Source organism: Notolepis coatsorum (assembly GCF_963971535.1).
Source record: "Notolepis coatsorum genome assembly, chromosome: 7".
NCBI classification, from domain to species: Eukaryota; Metazoa; Chordata; class Actinopteri; order Aulopiformes; family Paralepididae; genus Notolepis; species Notolepis coatsorum.
The window spans coordinates 4,122,357-4,145,947 of NC_140171.1; the positions used below are offsets into that span (position 1 = coordinate 4,122,357).

The 23,591-nt window shown below is 43.8% G+C and overlaps 1 protein-coding gene across 2 annotated transcripts in view; it reads left to right on the forward strand.

The window, feature by feature from the left end:
* Window positions 1-1,006: 1,006 nt before the first annotated feature.
* pus10 (pseudouridine synthase 10) overlaps window positions 1,007-23,591 on the forward strand; it is a 72,997-nt gene continuing 50,412 nt past the window's right edge. The window contains exons 1-11 of one of the 2 annotated variants that reach the window (XM_084318979.1): window positions 1,007-1,104; window positions 1,538-1,872; window positions 3,002-3,186; window positions 4,078-4,203; window positions 5,362-5,480; window positions 6,950-7,117; window positions 9,980-10,139; window positions 13,388-13,495; window positions 13,729-13,893; window positions 15,527-15,653; window positions 21,549-21,820. In XM_084318979.1, the coding sequence (XP_084175105.1) occupies window positions 1,557-1,872; window positions 3,002-3,186; window positions 4,078-4,203; window positions 5,362-5,480; window positions 6,950-7,117; window positions 9,980-10,139; window positions 13,388-13,495; window positions 13,729-13,893; window positions 15,527-15,653; window positions 21,549-21,820 (1,746 nt within the window). In that variant the 5' untranslated portion in view covers window positions 1,007-1,104; window positions 1,538-1,556. Of the gene's footprint in view, window positions 1,105-1,525; window positions 1,873-3,001; window positions 3,187-4,077; window positions 4,204-5,361; window positions 5,481-6,949; window positions 7,118-9,979; window positions 10,140-13,387; window positions 13,496-13,728; window positions 13,894-15,526; window positions 15,654-21,548; window positions 21,821-23,591 lie in introns of both variants that reach the window. The other variant, XM_084318978.1, reaches the window with a different exon arrangement.

Genomic DNA, 23,591 nt, shown 5'->3' on the forward strand with positions numbered 1-23,591 from the left:
GTTTGATCTTCATCTATAATGTCTGGCATAAACGTCTCAAATCTTTTTGATATTATCGATGTATACATCTTGTAATCTACGTTGAGTATGGACGCAGGTCTGAAACTACTACATAATTCCCTATCCTTCCCTTCCTTCGGTATCGTGGTGATTATGGCTTCCTTCCACGAGGGGGGCATTTTCCCCTCTTCCATTAGTAGTTATTATTACAGTGTAGGGCAGTTGTAGACAGTGAAAGCAGTAGGTAGGTATACATTGAGTATTAATTGATTGATTGATTGATTGATTGAAAACCTTATTAACAGATTGCATAATGGGTACAATACAGTACGGCTCAATACACACAATTGTTAAGGGGATGCAGACCAGAGAAAGACTTTCGTCTTGTTTACATCAGGGTCCCCCATCAATTCATAATGACATTCATGACATACACAACATAGTGAACATACAGATATATATCATGACATTTATGACATACACATGACATACAGGTATACAGTACTGTTACATTTGTGACATACAAGATATGAAATATACAATGTACAGTTTCTTCCCCCTCAAATGTATATACTCTCTTTTTAGACTATTTTTGTACTCATAAACAGTACTGTATATTTGTAGATCTGGTATGTCATAAATGTCTAGATGTAACAGTACTGTCTATCTGTATGTCATGTATGCCATATATGTTATGATTAATTGAAAATGGGGGACCCTGATGTAAACAAGACGAAAGTCTTTCTCTGGTCTGCATCCCCTTAACAATTGTGTGTATTGAGCCGTACTGTATTGTACCCATTCTGCAATTTGTTAATAATAAAACTTTCGATCAATCAATCAATCAATCAATCAATCAGATAGGATGTAATTAAGTGGTCCGCCAGCAGGTGGCGGTAACGCGCCATTATTGGACGCCAACCGCCGTAAAAGGTCAAGAAGAAGAAGAAGAAGATGAACTCTTCGGGTGACAGGCGCCGCGCACGCGCACTCTGCCCTGGAAGTTGTGCGGCACCAGAGTTCAACTGCGACTGTAGCAGCTAGCAGTTAGAGACCAAACCACCGCGTCGTAGTAGTTTGATCCGAATTCCACGGGAGATACCGGTAAGATTATTCCCCTCAATTCAAATATTTGGTGTGTAGTAGTGTGTACATGTTGTCGTGATTTCATTGTAAACAATCGGCGAAATCAATGGACTGTATGCTAAGCTAGCTCTGTGATTGATTGATTTATTGATTGATTGATTGATTGATTGATTGATTGATTGAAACTTTAATTAACAGATTGCAGAATGGGTACAGTACAGTACGGCTCAATACACACAGTTGTTAAGGGGATGCAGACCAGAGAAAGACTTTCGTCTTGTTTACATCAGGGTCCCCCATTTTCAATGCATCATAACATATACATACAGATAGACAGTACTGCTACATCTATACATTTATGACATACCAGATTTGCAAATACAGTACTGTTTGTGATACAAAAATAGTCCAGAAAAGAGAGTATATACATTTGACACAGAGCCACCTCCAGCAGCAGCAGCAGCACTGTGATGATGGAGGAGCAGCAGACTTCTGCAGAGCAGCAGCAGACTTCTGCAGAGCAGCAGGACACTGTGATGATGGAGCAGCAGCAGACTTCTGCAGAGCAGCAGGACACTGTGATGATGGAGCAGCAGCAGACTTCTGCAGAGCAGCAGGACACTTCTGCAGAGCAGCAGGACACTTCTGCAGAGCAGCAGGACACTTCTGCAGAGCAGCATGTGTTGATGGAGGAGCAGCAGACTTCTGCAGAGCAGCAGGACACGAAACACACGAGCCAGGAGCTGACGACAGTTTCAGAACCCACTGGACAGGGTGGAGCCCGAGGTAATAATAATAATAAACATTAATAATGTTTATTGTCCTACCAACCTCCTCCAGTACTATATACCTGTATGTCATGTATGTCGTGTATGTCATAAATGTCACTATGCATTGAAAATGGGGGGGACCCTGATGTAAACCAGACGGAAGTCTTTCTCTGGTCTGCATCCCCTTAACAATTGTGTGTATTGATGGATTGATTGATTGAAAACTTTATTAACAGATTGCAGAATGGGTACAATTGTGTGTATTGAGCTGTACTGTATTGTACCCATTCTGCAATCTGTTAAATAAAGTTTTCAATCAATCAATCAATCAATCAATCAATCAATCAATCAATAATGAATTATAAACCATTGCCATGCTTCATATATAAACCCTTGTAAGTCATATGTGGATACAGTCTTCTACATGGGACTATAGAATTGACTTCTATAAGACTGTGATTCAATGACCCTCCTCAACGACGCATGTTTTATTTATGATAAAACACAAGATACTTGTGCCCTAATGTGATGAGGATACGCGCTCAAATGAAGAAACACACTCTCCTTGTCAAAGGAACGTCTGACATGCCTATAAATACTAATGGAACTACACACAATGAATGTATTACATGACCCATATAACGGCCTCCAAACGGCATTGCCAACTTCAACAGACCCTTTGATGTGAGCTTCAGGTATTGACAAAGATGTTACATACTCTACCACATGGCCCCTAATGGCCACCACAACCCAACATGTAGATATATAGATGCTACATACCCTACCACATGGCCCCTAATGGCAACACAACCCACCGTGTGTAGATGGATAGGAACTTAGGAATACCAAGTTGCTAGTTCACTGACATTTTCAAGTCATAGCTTTTTTATTGAGTTAAATTAGATGAAAAAACGCCGAGAACCACTTTTGATCTCCCACGTCGGACCGTACCTCGCGTCGGACCGTACCTCGCGTCGGACCGTACCTCGCGTCGGACCGTACCTCGCGTCGGACCGTACCTCGCGTCGGACCTTACCTCGCGTCGGACCGTACCTCGCGTCGGCCCGTACCTCGCGCCGGACCGTACCTCGCGTCTTCTGAATTCAGTTAAAAAAATCAAAAATACCCTTGTATTCCGCTCCAAGACGAGAGCCGGGGATCGCAGCAGAGGACGGCGGAGGACTGCATGGAGCTGGAAGAAGACGCGTCCAAGGAGACGGAGAAGGAGCCACCGCTTCCTCCTTCCTTCCAGAAGCTCTTCAAAGGCTGCGAGGACAACCCGGAGGACTTCAGCGGCTGGGTCTATCTGCTGCAGTACGTGGAGCAAGAGGTGAGTCTACCTGCTGGAGCAAGAGGCGAGAGACCTATAGGTTACAGCAATGGGTCCTATAGTTTAGATCTCTGTAGAATGACATGTCGCAACATAGAGACCTATAGGTTACAGTAATGGGTCCTATAGTCTAGATCTCTGTAGAATGACATGTCGCAACATAGAGACCTATAGGTTACAGTAATGGGTCCTATAGTCTAGATCTCTGTAGAATGACATGTCGCAACATAGAGACCTATAGGTTACAGCAATAATTCAAGGCGATAATTCAATATGATGATCTGTCTTTAGTTGACTGGTTAGACTCACTAGCTCTTGGCTAACAGGTCTGACCCTTTAGTTGTCTGGTTAGCGCTGTGGTCTGGGTGACCCGGGTTCGATTCGATGCCACCTGAATTCCCTACAATGTCATATTGAGAAAAAGTCCTCTGTGGTTATCGCCCAGCCCTATTCCAATGCCATGGGGAAGAGTTGGTAATGCTCACTACTAGACCAAGTAGTGATGCACCAATGTGAAAATTGTGGCCGATACCGATAACCGATATTCATTTTGCTGTTCTGGCCGATACCGATATTTACCGATGTCGATATCTCTGTATAGAAAACACTTTTTTTATGATGATCAAATAAAGAGCTATTTTCCAAAACGCATAATTTTTTTAAACTTTTGTAACTTATTCTCAGAAATGACTGATATTTTGAAACTATTTAAGACCAAAACATGTAAAGGAAAAAAAAGAGAGTTTTTTTTTTATTGTTTTAATATCTGCCCTATCTTGATATCGGAACGATAGCGATGTGTAAAAAAAAATGACTCGGCCGATATTATATCGGCGGCCGATATATCGTGCACCACCCAAGAGGTAAGATGTCGTTTTCTTGTCCCGACAGAATAACCTCACTGCTGCGAGGAAGGCCTTTGACCGGTTCTTCCTGCGTTACCCCTACTGCTACGGCTACTGGAAGAAATACGCTGACGTAGAGAAGAGGCACGGCAATACACAGGCCGCAGAAGAGGTACGTGTGAGAACTAGGGATGTTTGATATTGGCTTTTTTTTAACCGATATACCGATATTGTCCAACTCTTAATTTATCGATCAACCGATACCGATATATGCGGGGTTCCCCCCCCCCCAAAAAAAGGAATCATTTCAGGTAATTAACATTACATATCTCTTGTCATGGAATTAACATTATGCATACTTGCAATAAATAAAATAAGAATTTGTTCTTACTTGCTTGCCTGGGTAAATAAAGGTTAAATAAATGTAATTTTTTTTTTTTTTTTTTTTTTTTGGAAAACCGATATCGGCCGATAATATCGGTAGGATGATAATATCGGACATCCCTGCACTGAAGACTTATCTCTCTGCTGTTAGGAACACCTGTTGCACTGAAGACTTAGGACTAGATCCACAAAGAATGGATTGCACGGAGCAAGTTGCACCCTTACTTACAATTCATTATGAATTGAAAATGGGGGACCCTGATGTAAACAAGACGAAAGTCTTTCTCTGGTCTGCATCCCCTTAACACTTTGAGTGCCAAGGACGAGATTCCTCGTTAGTTCATGCCAACCGTTGAGTGCCAGCCGACGAGAGATCGGAAATGAACCGATTAAAAAAAAATAAAAATAAAAATCCGTTTCGACAATGTTGACTGCAAACAAGTCATTGATAAGCGACGGCCATATTATATACACATAGCCATAATTTAAGATATAGTTAATGCGTTCGCAAATATGAGAGCTCTATCATTGAAGTGGGCGTTGGCATTCAACAGGGTTTCCGGGGCACCGGACCCGTGGCACGGAAAGTGTTAACAATTGTGTGTATTGAGCCGTACTGTATTGTACCCATTCTGCAATCTGTTAATAACATTTTCATTCAATCAATCAATCTGCGCAGTGATTGATTGAATGAACATTGTATTAACAGATTGCAGAATGGGTACAATACAGTACGGCTCAATACACACAATTGTTAAGGGGATGCAGACCAGAGAAAGACTTTCGTCTTGCTTACATCAGGGTCCCCCCATTTTCAATTCATAATGAATTGTAAGTAAGGGTGCAACTTGCTCCGTGCAATCCATTCTTTGTGGATCCAGCCCTAGTGTTTTCATTGTGCACCTGTTAGTGGGTTAGTTTGCTCCAACGTGTCTCCTGTCTCCAGGTGTTCAGACGGGGCGTCCAGGCCTCCCCTCTCAGTGTGGACCTGTGGCTCCACTACCTGACCTTCCTCAAAGAGAACGCAGACCCCAGCGACCCAGGAACCGAGGAACGCATACGAGCGTGAGTAGAGAACTCTGTTTGTTGTGATTATGGGACTGTCGGCTCAGATGTGATTATTATGTGACTGTTAGCTCAGATGTGATTATGTGACTGTTAGCTCAGATGTGATTATGTGACCGTCAGCTCAGATGTGATTATTATGCGACCGTTAGCTCAGATGTGATTATGTGACTGTTAGCTCAAATGTGATTATGTGACTGTTAGCTCAGATGTGATTATTATGTGACTGTTAGCTCAGATGTGATTATGTCACCGTTAGCTCAGATGTGATTATGTGACTGTTAGCTCAGATGTGATTATGTGACTGTTAGCCCAGATGTGATTATGTCACCGTTAGCTCAGATGTGATTATGTCACCGTCAGCTCAGATGTGATTATGTGACTGTTAGCTCAGATGTGATTATGTGACTGTTAGCCCAGATGTGATTATGTCACCGTTAGCTCAGATGTGATTATGTCACCGTCAGCTCAGATGTGATTATGTGACTGTTAGCTCAGATGTGATTATGTGACCCTCAGCTCAGATGTGATTATGTGACCCTCAGCTCAGATGTGATTATGTGACCGTTAGCCCAGATGTGATTATGTGACTGTTAGCTCAGATGTGATTATGTCACCGTTAGCCCAGATGTGATTATGTGACTGTTAGCTCAGATGTGATTATGTCACCGTTAGCTCAGATGTGATTATGTGACTGTTAGCTCAGATGTGATTATGTCACCGTTAGCCCAGATGTGATTATGTGACTGTTAGCCCAGATGTGATTATGTGACTGTTAGCCCAGATGTGATTATGTGACTGTTAGCTCAGATGTGATTATTATGTGACTGTTAGCTCAGATGTGATTATTATGTGACTGTTAGCTCAGATGTGATTATTATGTGACTGTTAGCCCAGATGTGATTATGTGACTGTTAGCTCAGATGTGATTATTATGTGACTGTTAGCTCAGATGTGATTATTATGTGACTGTTAGCTCAGATGTGATTATTATGTGACTGTTAGCTCAGATGTGATTATGTGACCGTTAGCTCAGATGTGATTATGTGACTGTTAGCTCAGATGTGATTATGTGACTGTTAGCTCAGATGTGATTATGTGACTGTTAGCTCAGATGTGATTATGTGACTGTTAGCTCAGATGTGATTATGTCACCGTCAGCTCAGATGTGATTATGTGACTGTTAGCTCAGATGTGATTATGTGACTGTTAGCTCAGATGTGATTATGTGACTGTTAGCTCAGATGTGATTATGTCACTGTTAGCTCAGATGTGATTATGTGACCGTTAGCTCAGATGTGATTATGTGACCGTCAGCTCAGATGTGATTATGTGACCGTTAGCCCAGATGTGAGGACGTCGTTGAGGTTGCTAGATAAAAGGAGACCATTGTAAGCAGCCATTTTGTGCCCGAGCCTGTCGCGGTGGCCGGCCTAGAGAGAGACCCACTCTTCTCCTCCTTCACACAGGGCGTATGAGCGCGCGGCGCTGTCGGCGGGTACGGACTTCCGCTCCGACCGGCTCTGGGAGGCTTACGTCACCTGGGAGACGGAGATGGAGAAGCTGGCCAACGTCACGGCCGTCTACGACCGCGTCCTGGAGGTCCCCACCCAGCTCTACTCACAGCACTTCCACAGGTAGGTCCTCCTGGAGGTCCCCACCCAGCTCTACTCACAGCACTTCCACAGGTAGGTCCTCCTGGAGGTCCCCACCCAGCTCTACTCACAGCACTTCCACAGGTAGGTCCTCCTGGAGGTCCCCACCCAGCTCTACTCACAGCACTTCCACAGGTAGGTCCTCCTGGAGGTCCCCACCCAGCTCTACTCACAGCACTTCCACAGGTAGGTCCTCCTGGAGGTCCCCACCCAGCTCTACTCACAGCACTTCCACAGGTAGGTCCTCCTGGAGGTCCCCACCCAGCTCTACTCACAGCACTTCCACAGGTAGGTCCTCCTGGAGGTCCCCACCCAGCTCTACTCACAGCACTTCCACAGGTAGGTCCTCCTGGAGGTCCCCACCCAGCTCTACTCACAGCACTTCCACAGGTAGGTCCTCCTGGAGGTCCCCACCCAGCTCTACTCACAGCACTTCCACAGGTAGGTCCTCCTGGAGGTCCCCACCCAGCTCTACTCACAGCACTTCCACAGGTAGGTCCTCCTGGAGGTCCCCACCCAGCTCTACTCACAGCACTTCCACAGGTAGGATGGAGGAGGAAGGACGTCTGGCAGACGAGCCGCCATGATGCAGTTATCTTTTCATCTCTTGTCTCTAAGGCTGAGACGATATGCCATTTGGAAGAATCGATAAATCGGGACAAAATTATGGATACATATATATAAAAAAAAAAGAAAAAAAAAACGTATTTAATGTCAGTTTGTGTGTGTGTCACGTGCACTCACTGTAGTTTTTGCGATGCTGTAGTTGGCCCACGAGAGACACACACACACACACACACACACACACACACACACACACACAAACTAACGTTAAATAATATATATATATATTTTTTTAAAGAAAAAAGTATTTGAATTTTTCTTTATACATGCAAAAGAAAATCTAAGTGACACCACTTGATTATCGATGAGTGGTCTCGGCCTTACTCGTCTCTTATCTTAGATGGTAGTTAAGCACTTCAACATTATGGGAAATGCGCTTACCATCTCCAGAGTCGGACAAGAAGATGGATGGAAAGTTCCTCTCTGCGTTCAGGAGAAAGCTATCCGTCTGCAAGCTAGCCTAGCTTAGCACAAATGAATGGAAGTGGATACGGACCACTAGCCTAGCTGTTGGTCAAAAACACCTCTCTGGGCTACCTGGTCCGTATCCGCTTCCTTTGTGCTAAACTAGGTTAGCTTGCAGCCGGATAGCTTTCTACTGAACACACAGAGAGGAAATTGGTATCTATCTTCTCGTCTGACTCTGCAGAAGACAGTAAGCAGCATAATGTTGGTATCTATCTTCTGGTCTGACTCTGCAGAAGACGGTAAGCAGCATAATGTTGGTATCTATCTTCTGGTCTGACTCTGCAGAAGACAGTAAGCAGCATAATGTTGGTATCTATCTTCTCGTCTGACGCTGCGGAAGACGGTAAGCAGCATAATGTTGGTATCTATCTTCTCGTCTGACTCTGGAGAAGACGGTAAGCAGCATAATGTTGGTATCTATCTTCTCGTCTGACGCTGCGGAAGACGGTAAGCAGCATAATGTTGGTATCTATCTTCTCGTCTGACGCTGCGGAAGACGGTAAGCAGCATAATGTTGGTATCTATCTTCTCGTCTGACGCTGCGGAAGACGGTAAGCAGCATAATGTTGGTATCTATCTTCTCGTCTGACGCTGCGGAAGACGGTAAGCAGCATAATGTTGGTATCTATCTTCTCGTCTGACGCTGCGGAAGATGGTAAGCAGCATAATGTTGGTATCTATCTTCTCGTCTGACGCTGCGGAAGACGGTAAGCAGCATAATGTTTGTATCTATCTTCTCGTCTGACTCTGCGGAAGACAGTAAGCAGCATAGTGTTGGTATCTATCTTCTCGTCTGACTCTGCGGAAGACGGTAAGCAGCATAATGTTGGTATCTATCTTCTCGTCTGACGCTGCGGAAGACGGTAAGCAGCATAATGTTGGTATCTATCTTCTCGTCTGACTCTGCGGAAGACAGTAAGCAGCATAGTGTTGGTATCTATCTTCTCGTCTGACTCTGCGGAAGACAGTAAGCAGCATAGTGTTGGTATCTATCTTCTCGTCTGACTCTGGCGAAGACAGTAAGCACCATAGTGTTGGTATCTATCTTCTCGTCTGACGCTGCGGAAGACGGTAAGCAGCATAATGTTGGTATCTATCTTCTCGTCTGACTCTGGGGAAGACAGTAAGCAGCATAATGTTGGTATCTATCTTCTCGTCTGACTCTGCAGAAGACAGTAAGCAGCATAATGTTGGTATCTATCTTCTCGTCTGACTCTGCGGAAGACAGTAAGCAGCATAATGTTGGTATCTATCTTCTGGTCTGACTCTGGAGAAGACAGTAAGCAGCATAATGTTGGTATCTATCTTCTCGTCTGACTCTGCGGAAGACAGTAAGCAGCATAATGTTGGTATCTATCTTCTCGTCTGACTCTGCGGAAGACAGTAAGCAGCATAATGTTGGTATCTATCTTCTCGTCTGACTCTGCGGAAGACAGTAAGCAGCATAATGTTGGTATCTATCTTCTCGTCTGACTCTGCGGAAGACAGTAAGCAGCATAATGTTGGTATCTATCTTCTCGTCTGACTCTGGGGAAGACAGTAAGCAGCATAGTGTTGGTATCTATCTTCTGGTCTGACTCTGCAGAAGACAGTAAGCAGCATAGTGTTGGTCTCTATCTTCTCGTCTGACTCTGGGGAAGACGGTTTCATCCCAGAACGTGATTTGCTTTTGAATTAAACTCTCAATTCAACCAAGTTCTGATTCCAATGTTAAATATCTGTACTTTGCCTATGTCTGGTTGGTCTCTGCAGGTTCAAAGACCACGTGCAGAGCAACAACCCCAAGCACTTCCTGTCCGAGGAGGAGTTTGTTGGGCTGAGGGTGCAGCTCTCCAAAGCCAACCCGGCGCCCCCTAGTGGGGTCACGGAGACGCTGCCGTCCGGCACAGAGGACCTGCCAGATGCCGCCAAGGTACGTCTCCACCCCCTGATGGAGAGAGGGAGAGAGGGATGGATAGATACAGTAGATCAGGGGTCCCCAACCTTTTTTGAACCAAGATCTACTTTTTAATTTACCACCTAGCCGAGAGCTACCAGCCAAAATTGTATATTGTAAGCCGTCATTTGACGCTTTATAAAAGCAGCATAATGAACACAAATCTGTCAGTGCCGAGTTCGACTTCACCTTAAATAACAAACAGCATTGCTTGTTGTAGTTACCAAGGAGAGACAGAGTTGATTTTGCAAAAAAAAAAAAAAAAAAATGATAATCCAATTTTATTAATCGAGATCTACTTGAAATCAGCCCGCGATCGACTGGTTGGGCACCACTGCAGTAGATAGAGAGATGCATGGATGGATAGAGAGATACGATGGATGGATAGATAGATGAATGGATAGTAGATAGAGTAGGGATGCTCCGATATTGATATCGGATATCGGCCCCGATATGACTAAAATAGTTGGATCGGGTATCGGAGACAATAATAAAAAAAGAAATTTCAATAAATTGTATTGCAAAATATATACCGGTATATATATATCTATATATATATGATGACATTTATATCTGTGTTAATTTGTTACATTTTGTTTCACTAAGTTAGTAAAGTAATGTTTTAAGTCAAGCGCCTGATGTTGCCTTGTTGCACAAAAGAATGATCCCAGTCTCTTCCACACAGTGAGGCACACAGTTTATTAATTGAACAACGGGTATCGGATCGGTACTCGGTATCGGCCGATACCCAAAGCCCAGGTATCGGTATCGGGACTGAAAAAGTCGGATCGGTGCATCCCTATTATTAGAGAGATGGATAGTTGGATACATACAGTAAATAGATGGATGGATAGATGGAGATAAAGTAAATAGATGGATATTTCTATTTGTCCGATTTCATGGACATGTGTCTGGCTCCATCACGGTGGCGATCAAGAAGACGACGCAGTACAAACGCCATACAGGCACAAAAGACATTGGCCCCAAAACAGCCTAATACATGATACAATACATTAGAGCTGTTTCCCCGAAGCCTGTTTTTGGGCTTCAAACTTTGTCAGGGTTTTTCGAACGGACGTTCGAACCTTCGTTTTTAATAATATAAAAAAATATATATATAATATATTATTTTTATAAATATCCTCAAACTAAATCCTCAATTTGAACAAAGTGATTAATCTGATTACATTTGTCTTTTTTTTTTTTATTAAATCAACTTTCTTTAATGAATATAACTCATCAGTTTTAATACTATAATATTAGTGTAGCCTAATCTGCAACTGTGAAGAAAACCCCCATTGGTTTAAACAGAATGAATGTACAAAATAAATCTTATTTTGATAAAAAAAAAAAAAAATCTAATGTTGATTTAGAATTCTAATGCCAACGTAACGAACGAAGGTCCGAACGTTCGGACGCTTGGGCTCAGCCCTACGATACGATACAGACAAAAGAAAAACGACACAGACAGAGCTTCATGTACCTAAGCAGCACCATGGTTAAAATGAAAAGCTAAGAATTCATCAGAGCAATGGCATGTGGGATGAAAGACTTCTTATTAAATATGTTTTTCCGAGGAGCGGCTGGGTAGCGCAGTGGACTAAGCACTCTCCTACCACCGGAGAGACTCTGGGATGGAATCCAGCTGTCAGCGGTACCTCCGGCTTGGTCAGTCGTCATACTGGCACAATCGTCAGTGTTAGCGGGTGGGAAGCCGGTGGGGTGTATGTGTCCTGGTCGTTGTAAACTGTGAGTCTCCTACTGGTTCGGTCGGGGCGCCTGTTCAGCAGGGAGGGGATCTGGGGGTAAATAGCGTGAACCTCTGCATGCGTTACGTTCCCCCAGTGAGACTCCTCGCTGTCGGATGAAAAGAAGTGGCTGGCGACTCCACTTGTATCGGAAGAAGACATGTGGTAGTTCTACACCCTCTCCAGGCCGACAGTGGGGCAACGACCAGGAAGGGAATTGGCATAACGACTAAATTGGGATGGGTGAAAAATACAGAAAGGCCCAGAAATAAATAGAAAAAAATAATATATATATAAATATGTTTTTCTGGGCTAAAGGAACCCTATAGCGCCTTCCAGATGGAAGCTTGTCAAACTTTTGATTTGATTTGATTTGATTTTTATTTGTCTCGAACATAGAAACATAAAACAAGTTTAAAAAACAAAGGTACATAGTCAAAGACAATAAGTGTTTGAGAAGGAACAGGGGGAAGTAAAACAACTTATCAAGCCCTGCCCCTTCCTTACAATGTTTGACATTATAATTTAATAAAAATAAAAATAATATAACCAATAATAAAAAATAAAATAAAAGTACAGTTTTTTATATATCCAAATGAGAAATAATAATAGGCAGTCACATTACTGCTCAAGCTCCTCTCTTATATGTGTCCATAAGTGCTTGTTTATAGCTATACCTTTAAATGTATTGATATTTTTGCTTAATTTTATACTCTCATCCAGACCATTCCAGAGTGATACCCCACAAACTGCAATGCACATACTTTTAAGAGTTGTACGTACCGTAGGTTGCTTTAAAGCTAATGTCCCTCTAAAATTATAAACACTCTCTCTAGCCATGACATTTTTTTTGAATGTTGCTTGGTAATTAGTTTTTTATTGCCAGAAACATAATTTGTGCAGATTTGAATTTGATTAAGTCCATGAATTTTAATGTTTGACTCCTTACAAACAGACTATTTGTGTGATCTAAATATCTACCATGATGTACTATGATGTTGATGTATGATGTATGGCTCTTTTTTGCAGTGTGCATATCTTTTGTAAGTTGCTTTTATAAGTATTTCCCATGAAATTTCCCAAGTAAACTCACCATGAAGGGGATTCAACGTTACATTTAGTAATTTAGCTTTAACGTCTTTATCCAAAGCGACTTGCAAGTTCTGTACAACAAGTAGCAAAGCGCATAATATTAAAAGACTGTTAGTAGTTTCTTTTTTTTTAAATGTTATTTCGGATATTGTTTGAAGAAATGTGTTTTTAGTCAAAATTGTGGGCGGGTTTCAAACACGATAATATTTTCCTTTATAACGGCCACTTTAAAATACAAGTTTATACGAGACTTTAAATCCCAGAACGAGACGGGAGTTTGTTGAAGCGGCACACGGAGCAACTCTCACCACGTCGTCTGTGTGTGTTGTTGTTTTTGTTGTTGTTGTTGTTGTTGTTTTTGTTGTTGTTGTTGTCGTCATGTAGAGGGTGACGGAGATCGAGAACATGCGCCACAAGGTGATGGAAGCGCGAGAGGAAGTGTTCAACCACAACGAACACGAAGTCAGCAAGCGCTGGGCCTTCGAGGAAGAGGTGAGGAGGAGGAGGACGTTCAGTAGGAAGCTATCCGGCTGCAAGCTAGCCGCGCTTAGCACAAATGAATGGAAGCGGATACGGACCAGCTAGCCTAGCTTAAAACTCCACCATGTTTTTTGACCTGGGCTAGCCGGTCCGGCTTTAATCGGCGAAACGCGTGATAAACAATTTTCTGAAAGTAACATTTGGCGTGTTATGGTAACGTGTGGTTGTTTCTCTTGTTTATCCAGATTAAAAGACCCTACTTCCACGTCAAGGCGCTGGAGAAAACCCAGCTGAGCAACTGGAAGCAGTACCTGGACTTTGAGATGGAGAACGGGTCTCTGGAGCGCGTCGTCATCCTGTTCGAGCGCTGCCTCATCGCCTGCGCTCTCTACGAGGAGTTCTGGATCAAGGTGACCGGACCTTGGACCCTGTCTCTCTCTGTCTCTGTGTCTCTCTCTCTGTCTCTCCGTCTCTCTCTGTCTCTGTCTCTGTCTCTCTGTCTCTCTGTCTCTCTCTGTCTCTGTCTCTCTGTGTCTCTCTGTGTCTCTCTGTCTCTCTCTGTCTCTGTCTCTCTGTCTCTCTGTCTCTCTGTCTCTCTGTCTCTCTGTCTCTCTCTGTCTCTGTCTCTCTGTGTCTCTCTGTCTCTGTCTCTCTCTGTCTCTCTGTCTCTGTCTCTCTGTGTCTCTCTGTATCTCTGTCTCTGTCTCTCTGTCTCTCTCTCTCTGTCTCTCTGTCTCTCTGTCTCTGTCTCTCTGTCTCTCTGTCTCTCTCTCTCTGTCTCTCTGTCTCTCTCTCTCTGTCTCTCTGTCTCTGTCTCTCTGTGTCTCTCTGTCTCTCTGTCTCTCTGTCTCTGTCTCTCTGTATCTCTGTCTCTCTGTCTCTCTGTCTCTCTGTCTCTCTGTCTCTGTCTCTGTCTCTCTGTCTCTCTGTCTCTCCGTCTCTCTGTCTCTGTCTCTCCGTCTCTCTGTCTCTGTCTCTCCGTCTCTCTGTCTCTCTCTCTCCGTCTCTCTGTCTCTCTCTCTCCGTCTCTCTGTGTCTCTCTCCGTCTCTCTCTCTCCGTCTTTCTCTCCGTCTCTCTGTCTCCGTCTCTCTCCATCTGTCTGTCTCTCTCTGTCTCTCTCGCTCGCTCGCTCGCTCTCTCTCTCTCTCTCTCTCTCTCTCTCTCTCTCTCTCTCTCTCTCTCTCTCTGTCTCTGTCTCTGTCTCTCTCTCTGTATCTCTGTCTCTCTCTCTCTCTCTCTCTCTCTCTCTCTCTCTCTCTCTCTCTCTCTCTCTCTCTCTGTCTTTTAAGAACAGTCTACCGCAGTAGAAAACTAAACTACTTTGTCGGAGCAACTAGGCCTCAAAGTCGACCTCTACCTGATCAAACGGTCAAACTAGGCATTGCAGATCAAATATGACTTGAGATCCAGCAATATCATGTCAATCTTGGCACAAACGACAAGTCACAATTTTCTTTTTGAAAACGAGAGCAGAGAACCAGATAAACTAGCAGTTTATCCAATCGGGTGACGCCCACTAGCAGTTTATCCAATCGGGTGACGCCCACTAGCAGTTTATCCAATCGGGTGACGCCCACTAGCAGTTTATCCAATCGGGTGACGCCCACTAGCAGTTTATCCAATCGGGTGACGCCCACTAGCAGTTTATCCAATCGGGTGACGCCCACTAGCAGTTTATCCAATCTGGTGACGCCCCATAGCACTTTATTATGGAAAAGTCACTTTAAAGGAATGAGGTATTGTTTAGTATACGGTAGTTTAGATACATTAAGTATAATAATGACTGAGTTAAAATTGTATATTGTATAGTAGTGTACATGGGAACCAGTTTCTCAGGAACTTAGCATGTCTATTTTTATCACGCACATCTTGTGTCTTACCTGTTTTTGTTTTCTGTGTCGATTTTATTATTGCACAATCTACGCCACCCGCATTTCACTGTATCCCCTGGCATGCATGTGACAAATAAAACCTCTCGATTCTTGGTCTATACGTTGTTTTAAGTGACCTCCTCGTCTCTCCTTTGCTCTCTCTCTCTCAAGTACGCAAAGTACCTGGAGGGCTACAGCACGGAGGGGGTGAGACACGTCTACAAGAAGGCCTGTACCATCCACCTGCCCAAGAAGCTGTCGCTCCACCTGCTGTGGGCAGCCTTCGAGGAGCAGCAGGGTGAGTGGCACTAGACTAGCCCATCACTCCCCCCTGATCACTCCCCCCTGATCACTCCCCCCTGATCACTCCCCACTGATCACTCCCCCCTGATCACTCCCCCCTGATCACTCCCCACTGATCACTCCCCACTGATCACTCCCCACTGATCACTCCTCACTGATCACTCCCCACTGATCACTCCTCACTGATCACTCCCCACTGATCACTCCCCACTGATCACTCCCCCCTGATCACTCCCCACTGATCACTCCCCCCTGATCACTCCTCACTGATCACTCCCCCCTGATCACTCCCCACTGATCACTCCCCCCTGATCACTCCTCACTGATCACTCCCCACTGATCACTCCTCACTGATCACTCCTCACTGATCACTCCCCACTGATCACTCCCCACTGATCACTCCCCACTGATCACTCCCCCCTGATCACTCTCCAATGATCACTCCTCACTAGGGCTGACCCCTATTAATCGATTAGTCGACTAATCGGTCGAAAGGAGCCGTAGTCGACTGGCCAACCTCTTAGTCGAATATAATAAAAAAATAAGAAGAAAAAAAATGTTTTATTTTTTTATTTTTTTTTAATAATTTTTTCCAAAAGAAAAGAGGCTAACGCTAATGGCACGCGTACCAGCGGCTAACTGTCTACGAAAACAGGCACAGAGGCACTGAAAGAGGATTTCACCCATCTAATGAACATACTAGACTATATCAAGATGTATCCATCAGTGGACCAATTGCATGCTTTTGCAGAGAACAAGCAGCCTTCAGTCGACTCCTTCAGACATTAAGCACCCCCCACAGCACAAATGGAATGATAAAAAATTGTAAAAAAATAAAAAATAAAAATAAAAAAAACATAATACCTTTTTATTTATTTTTTTTGATCCACTTTTTCTCCCATTTTTCCATATTTTCTCCCATCCCAATTTCGTATCATCCAATTCAACCCTCCCCTGTCACGAACGCTGTTTCTTGCCTCCCACAAGCCGGCTGCAATGTGGACTAAGTCATACATGGCACAAGTCCCCTCCGGTACTTGAGGTAACAGCAGTCGCATCTTTTCACCTGCGCAGCTCGATCTCTCAGTGTCGAGGAGTAACGCGTGGGAGGCTCACGCTGCCCCCGACACTTCCTGATTCTACTGCGCAGGCGCACCAACCGACCTGTAGGAGTCGCTGTCCACAACGCCCGATCCCCACCCATCAGTTTTCCCTCCCCGTAATACGGCCAATGTGTATTAGTGCGGATGACCAGCCAAACTGAAAAACAATGTGGAGAGCTGGATTCGAACACGCGAATCCTAGCGTCTCCACACTGGTGGCGAGTGCCTTGCCCACTACACCACCTAGCCGCCATAATACCTTTTTTTTTTTAACTAACGGCAAATTTTGGCCAATCCTAGTCGACCATCCAAATCCTTAGTCGGGAACAGCCCTACTCCCCAATGATCACTCCTCACTGATCACTCCCCACTGATCACTCCTCACTGATCACTCCTCACTGATCACTCCCCACTGATCACTCCCCACTAGGGGTGTAACGGTACACAAACACCACGGTTCGGTACGTACCTCGGTTTTGAAGTCACAGCTCGGTACGGGGTTTCGGTACAGTGGGGGGAAAGTTTGGCTTTCCATGTTCCACTCAGGGGTGATGTAGTGTGCTGCAGTAACTAATTGTACTTGTAGGGCTGTCAACGAATATTCTATATTGAAATGAACACATTGGGCGCCGTGCATTGTACCCATCATTGGGTCCAGTCTGCCACCGCTGTAAGCCTATGGAGATGTTTACCTTCTTTGCAGGGCTATAACTTTTTAAATATTATAGCTATATCTGCATTACTACGGCCCATTCAACATCGGGTATCTATCGTTCCGGATGTGGGAACGTTATATTTTTTCATTCATACATTGTTGTGTTAATACCGTCGAGAATATAAGTATGTTTTTAAGGTTTTCTGCTGTAATTCCAAAAACGCGAGTTATAGGCCCTGAAGCATATGATTGATTATCGATTGGCGTTTCTTTCCTATACACGCTATATTAAAAAATGTAAATGTATATGATCGGTATACATTATGCTTCATCATGCGTGAAGGAAAGGGGGGGGGGGGGGTCGTTTATAATTCCTTGATCGTCAGTAACAGCTTTATTTACTATGGGTTGATATGTTGAGCAGATGGATTGCCGTGAAATGAATAAACAATCGGGCTGAAAATAATGTTAGTTTCCTCTTACCGTTCGCCGATGAGACTGGAGGAAAAATATTCCAATTATTTGACGTCGATCTGCTAGATCCATTTCCCGTTTGTATGACGCAATAAACGCCGAAATCATATAGATTATTGCGTTTCGAAAGTGATCCCATGCACTCGAGTGTTTGTCTGGACCCACGTAACAAGATATTACTGCCGGAGGGATTTCCTCGATGCACCGAGCGCCACTTCCGGTTTGGCGTGGAGTGTAACTCGCCCGATCATCCACCAGGCGGCGGTATTGAGGCGTTGCAATATCAGACAGGGTGCAGCTGCAGTCCCGCAGGGAGGCTGGATGAATTATGAATGCCATGGTAAAAAAAAATGAAATATTGATGCGCACAACGCATGGCGGGCAATAACGAATTATCACATTGTTGGCGTCCAATGTGTTAATAATCAACTTGTAAAGAAAAGAAAAAATAATAATAATTATATTGATTGTGAAAAAAACAACCCCCGGTGGGCGGTTAATTATTCGTGCGGTACGGATACGTGTACCTTTACACCCCTACTCCCCACTGATCACTCCCCACTAGGGATGTCCGATATTATCGGCCTACCGATATTATGTGATATCGGTTGATATCGGTATCGGAAATTAAGAGTTGGACAATATCGGTATATCGGTATCGGTAAAAAAGCCAATATCGAGCATCCCTACTCCCCACTGATCACCCCCCACTGATCACCCCTCAGTGATCACTCCTCCACAAAATGGGATTATCAAAAAGAGAATATATATATAGTGATGTATCGCTGTATCTATATGATATCGGCACGTGGCAGAATATAGTGATGTATCGCTGTATCTATATGATATCGGCACGCAGAATATAGTGATGTATCGCTGTATCTATATGATATCGGCACGCAGAATATAGTGATGTATCGCTGTATCTATATGATATCGGCACGTGGCAGAATATAGTGATGTATCGCTGTATCTATATGATATCGGCACGTGGCAGAATATAGTGATGTATCGCTGTATCTATATGATATCGGCACGTGGCAGAATATAGTGATGTATCGCTGTATCTATATGATATCGGCACGCAGAGTATAGTGATGTATCGCTGTATCTATATGATATCGGCACGCAGAATATAGTGATGTATCGCTGTATCTATATGATATCGGCACGCAGAATATAGTGATGTATCGCTGTATCTATATGATATCGGCACGCAGAGTATAGTGATGTATCGCTGTATCTATATGATATCGGCACGCAGAATATAGTGATGTATCGCTGTATCTATATGATATCGGCACGCAGAGTATAGTGATGTATCGCTGTGTCTATATGATATCGGCACGCGGCAGAATATAGTGATGTATCGCTGTATCTATATGATATCGGCACACAGAGTATAGTGATGTATCGCTGTATCTATATGATATCGGCACGTGGCAGAATATAGTGATGTATCGCTGTGTCTATATGATATCGGCACGTGGCAGAATATAGTGATGTATCGCTGTATCTATATGATATCGGCACGTGGCAGAATATAGTGATGTATCGCTGTATCTATATGATATCGGCACGCAGAGTATAGTGATGTATCGCTGTGTCTATATGATATCGGCACGTGGCAGAATATAGTGATGTATCGCTGTATCTATATGATATCGGCACGCAGAATATAGTGATGTATCGCTGTGTCTATATGATATCGGCACGCGGCAGAATATAGTGATGTATCGCTGTATCTATATGATATCGGCACACAGAGTATAGTGATGTATCGCTGTATCTATATGATATCGGCACGCAGAATATAGTGATGTATCGCTGTATCTATATGATATCGGCACACAGAGTATAGTGATGTATCGCTGTGTCTATATGATATCGGCACGTGGCAGAATATAGTGATGTATCGCTGTGTCTATATGATATCGGCACGTGGCAGAATATAGTGATGTATCGCTGTGTCTATATGATATCGGCACGTGGCAGAATATAGTGATGTATCGCTGTATCTATATGATATCGGCACGTGGCAGAATATAGTGATGTATCGCCGTGTCTATATGATATCGGCACGTGGCAGAGTATAGTGATGTATCGCTGTATCTATATGATATCGGCACGTGGCAGAATATAGTGATGTATCGCTGTATCTATATGATATCGGCACGTGGCAGAATATAGTGATGTATCGCTGTGTCTATATGATATCGGCACGTGGCAGAGTATAGTGATGTATCGCTGTATCTATATGATATCGGCACGTGGCAGAATATAGTGATGTATCGCTGTATCTATATGATATCGGCACGTGGCAGAATATAGTGATGTATCGCCGTGTCTATATGATATCGGCACGCAGAATATAGTGATGTATCGCTGTATCTATATGATATCGGCACGCAGAATATAGTGATGTATCGCTGTATCTATGATATCGGCACGTGGCAGAGTATAGTGATGTATCGCTGTATCTATATGATATCGGCACGCAGAATATAGTGATGTATCGCTGTATCTATATGATATCGGCACGTGGCAGAATATAGTGATGTATCGCTGTATCTATATGATATCGGCACGCAGAATATAGTGATGTATCGCTGTATCTATGATATCGGCACGCAGAATATAGTGATGTATCGCTGTATCTATATGATATCGGCACGCAGAATATAGTGATGTATCGCTGTATCTATATGATATCGGCACGCGGCAGAATATAGTGATGTATCGCTGTATCTATATGATATCGGCACGCAGAATATAGTGATGTATCGCTGTATCTATATGATATCGGCACGCAGAGTATAGTGATGTATCGCCGTGTCGATATGATATCGGCACGCAGAGTATAGTGATGTATCGCTGTATCTATATGATATCGGCACGTGGCAGAATATAGTGATGTATCGCTGTGTCTATATGATATCGGCACGCAGAATATAGTGATGTATCGCTGTATCTATATGATATCGGCACGCGGCAGAATATAGTGATGTATCGCTGTATCTATATGATATCGGCACGTGGCAGAATATAGTGATGTATCGCTGTATCTATATGATATCGGCACGCAGAGTATAGTGATGTATCGCTGTATCTATATGATATCGGCACGTGGCAGAATATAGTGATGTATCGCTGTATCTATATGATATCGGCACGCAGAGTATAGTGATGTATCGCTGTATCTATATGATATCGGCACGCAGAGTATAGTGATGTATCGCTGTATCTATATGATATCGGCACGCAGAGTATAGTGATGTATCGCTGTATCTATATGATATCGGCACGCAGAGTATAGTGATGTATCGCTGTATCTATATGATATCGGCACGTGGCAGAATATAGTGATGTATCGCTGTGTCTATATGATATCGGCACGTGGCAGAATATAGTGATGTATCGCTGTATCTATATGATATCGGCACGCAGAGTATAGTGATGTATCGCTGTGTCTATATGATATCGGCACGTGGCAGAATATAGTGATGTATCGCTGTATCTATATGATATCGGCACGTGGCAGAATATAGTGATGTATCGCTGTATCTATATGATATCGGCACGCGGCAGAATATAGTGATGTATCGCCGTGTCGATATCCTTCCCCATGGAAACTTATTAATAGTTGAATTGATTGCAGGCAACGTGGAGGAGGCGCGCGGCATCCTGAGGGACCTGGAGGGGGCGCTGGTCCCCCCGCCGGTCACGGCGCGGCTGCGCAGGGTGAGCCTGGAGCGTCGCCACGGCAACCTGGAGGGGGCGGAGGCCCTGCTGAGGGAAGCCATGGCGTCCGGGAAGAACGCCGCCGAGACGTCGTTCTACGCCGTGAAGCTGTCCAGGCAGCTGCTGAAGGTGCAGCGGAGCCTCGTTAAGGCCAGGAGGGTTCTGCTGGAGGCCATCGAGCGGGACCAGGTGGGTGTGGCCTGTTGAGAGCAGGTGGGTGTGGCCTGTTGAGAACAGGTGGGTGTGGCCTGTTGAGACCAGGTGGGTGTGGCTGGAGGTTCTAGAGGGAGGACCAGGTGGGTGTGGCCTGTTGAGAACAGGTGGGTGTGGCCTGTTGAGAACAGGTGGGTGTGGCCTGTTGAGAACAGGTGGGTGTGGCTGGAGGCTCTAGAGGGGGACCAGGTGGGTGTGGCTGGAGGCCCTAGAGGGGGACCAGGTGGGTGTGGCTGGAGGCCCTAGAGGGGGACCAGGTGGGTGTGGCTAGAGCAGGTGGGTGTGGCTGGAGGCTCTAGGGGGGGACCAGGTGGGTGTGGCCTGTGACCTCACAATACAATGTCACTCAAGTCAAGAGAGAGGACACGCCCATGTTGCAGCACAAAATCAAGTTGACTGAAGGATAAATCAAGTTGACCGAAGGATAAATCAAGTTGACCGAAGGATAAATCAAGTTGACTGAAGGATAAATCAAGTTGAGTGAAGGATAAATCAAGTTGAGTGAAGGATAAATCAAGTTGACCGAAGGATAAATCAAGTTGACTGAAGGATAAATCAAGTTGACCGAAGGATAAATCAAGTTGACCGAAGGATAAATCAAGTTCACTGAAGGATAAATCAAGTTGACTGAAGGATAAATCAAGTTGAGTGAAGGATAAATCAAGTTGAGTGAAGGATAAATCAAGTTGACTGAAGGATAAATCAAGTTGACTGAAGGATAAATCAAGTTCACTGAAGGATAAATCAAGTTGACCGAAGGATAAATCAAGTTGACTGAAGGATAAATCAAGTTGACCGAAGGATAAATCAAGTTGACCGAAGGATAAATCAAGTTGACCGAAGGATAAATCAAGTTGAGTGAAGGATAAATCAAGTTGACTGAAGGATAAATCAAGTTGACTGAAGGATAAATCAAGTTCACTGAAGGATAAATCAAGTTCACTGAAGGATAAATCAAGTTGACTGAAGGATAAATCAAGTTGCCCGAAGGATAAATCAAGTTCACTGAAGGATAAATCAAGTTCACTGAAGGATAAATCAAGTTGACTGAAGGATAAATCAAGTTGACTGAAGGATAAATCAAGTTCACTGAAGGATAAATCAAGTTGACCGAAGGATAAATCAAGTTCACTGAAGGATAAATCAAGTTCACTGAAGGATAAATCAAGTTCACTGAAGGATAAATCAAGTTCACTGAAGGATAAATCAAGTTGCCCGAAGGATAAATCAAGTTCACTGAAGGATAAATCAAGTTGCCCGAAGGATAAATCAAGTTCACTGAAGGATAAATCAAGTTCACTGAAGGATAAATCAAGTTGCCCGAAGGATAAATCAAGTTCACTGAAGGATAAATCAAGTTCACTGAAGGATAAATCAAGTTGAGTGAAGGATAAATCAAGTTCACTGAAGGATAAATCAAGTTCACTGAAGGATAAATCAAGTTCACTGAAGGATAAATCAAGTTCACTGAAGGATAAATCAAGTTCACTGAAGGATAAATCAAGTTGACCGAAGGATAAATCAAGTTGACCGAAGGATAAATCAAGTTGACCTCACTCGCATCTTCACAGAAATGTTGTTGGTCACCATCTTGGTTAGCGCTGCAACGATTAGTCGACATAATTTATATATATACTTTTTTTTTCGCACTACCTATCTTTGTGAAAGTGGCTTCTCAGCTCTGGTCCAGCTGAAGACTTCTTAGCTTAACATAACAGACCGACAGTAAGTTTGGGGGAACTAATGG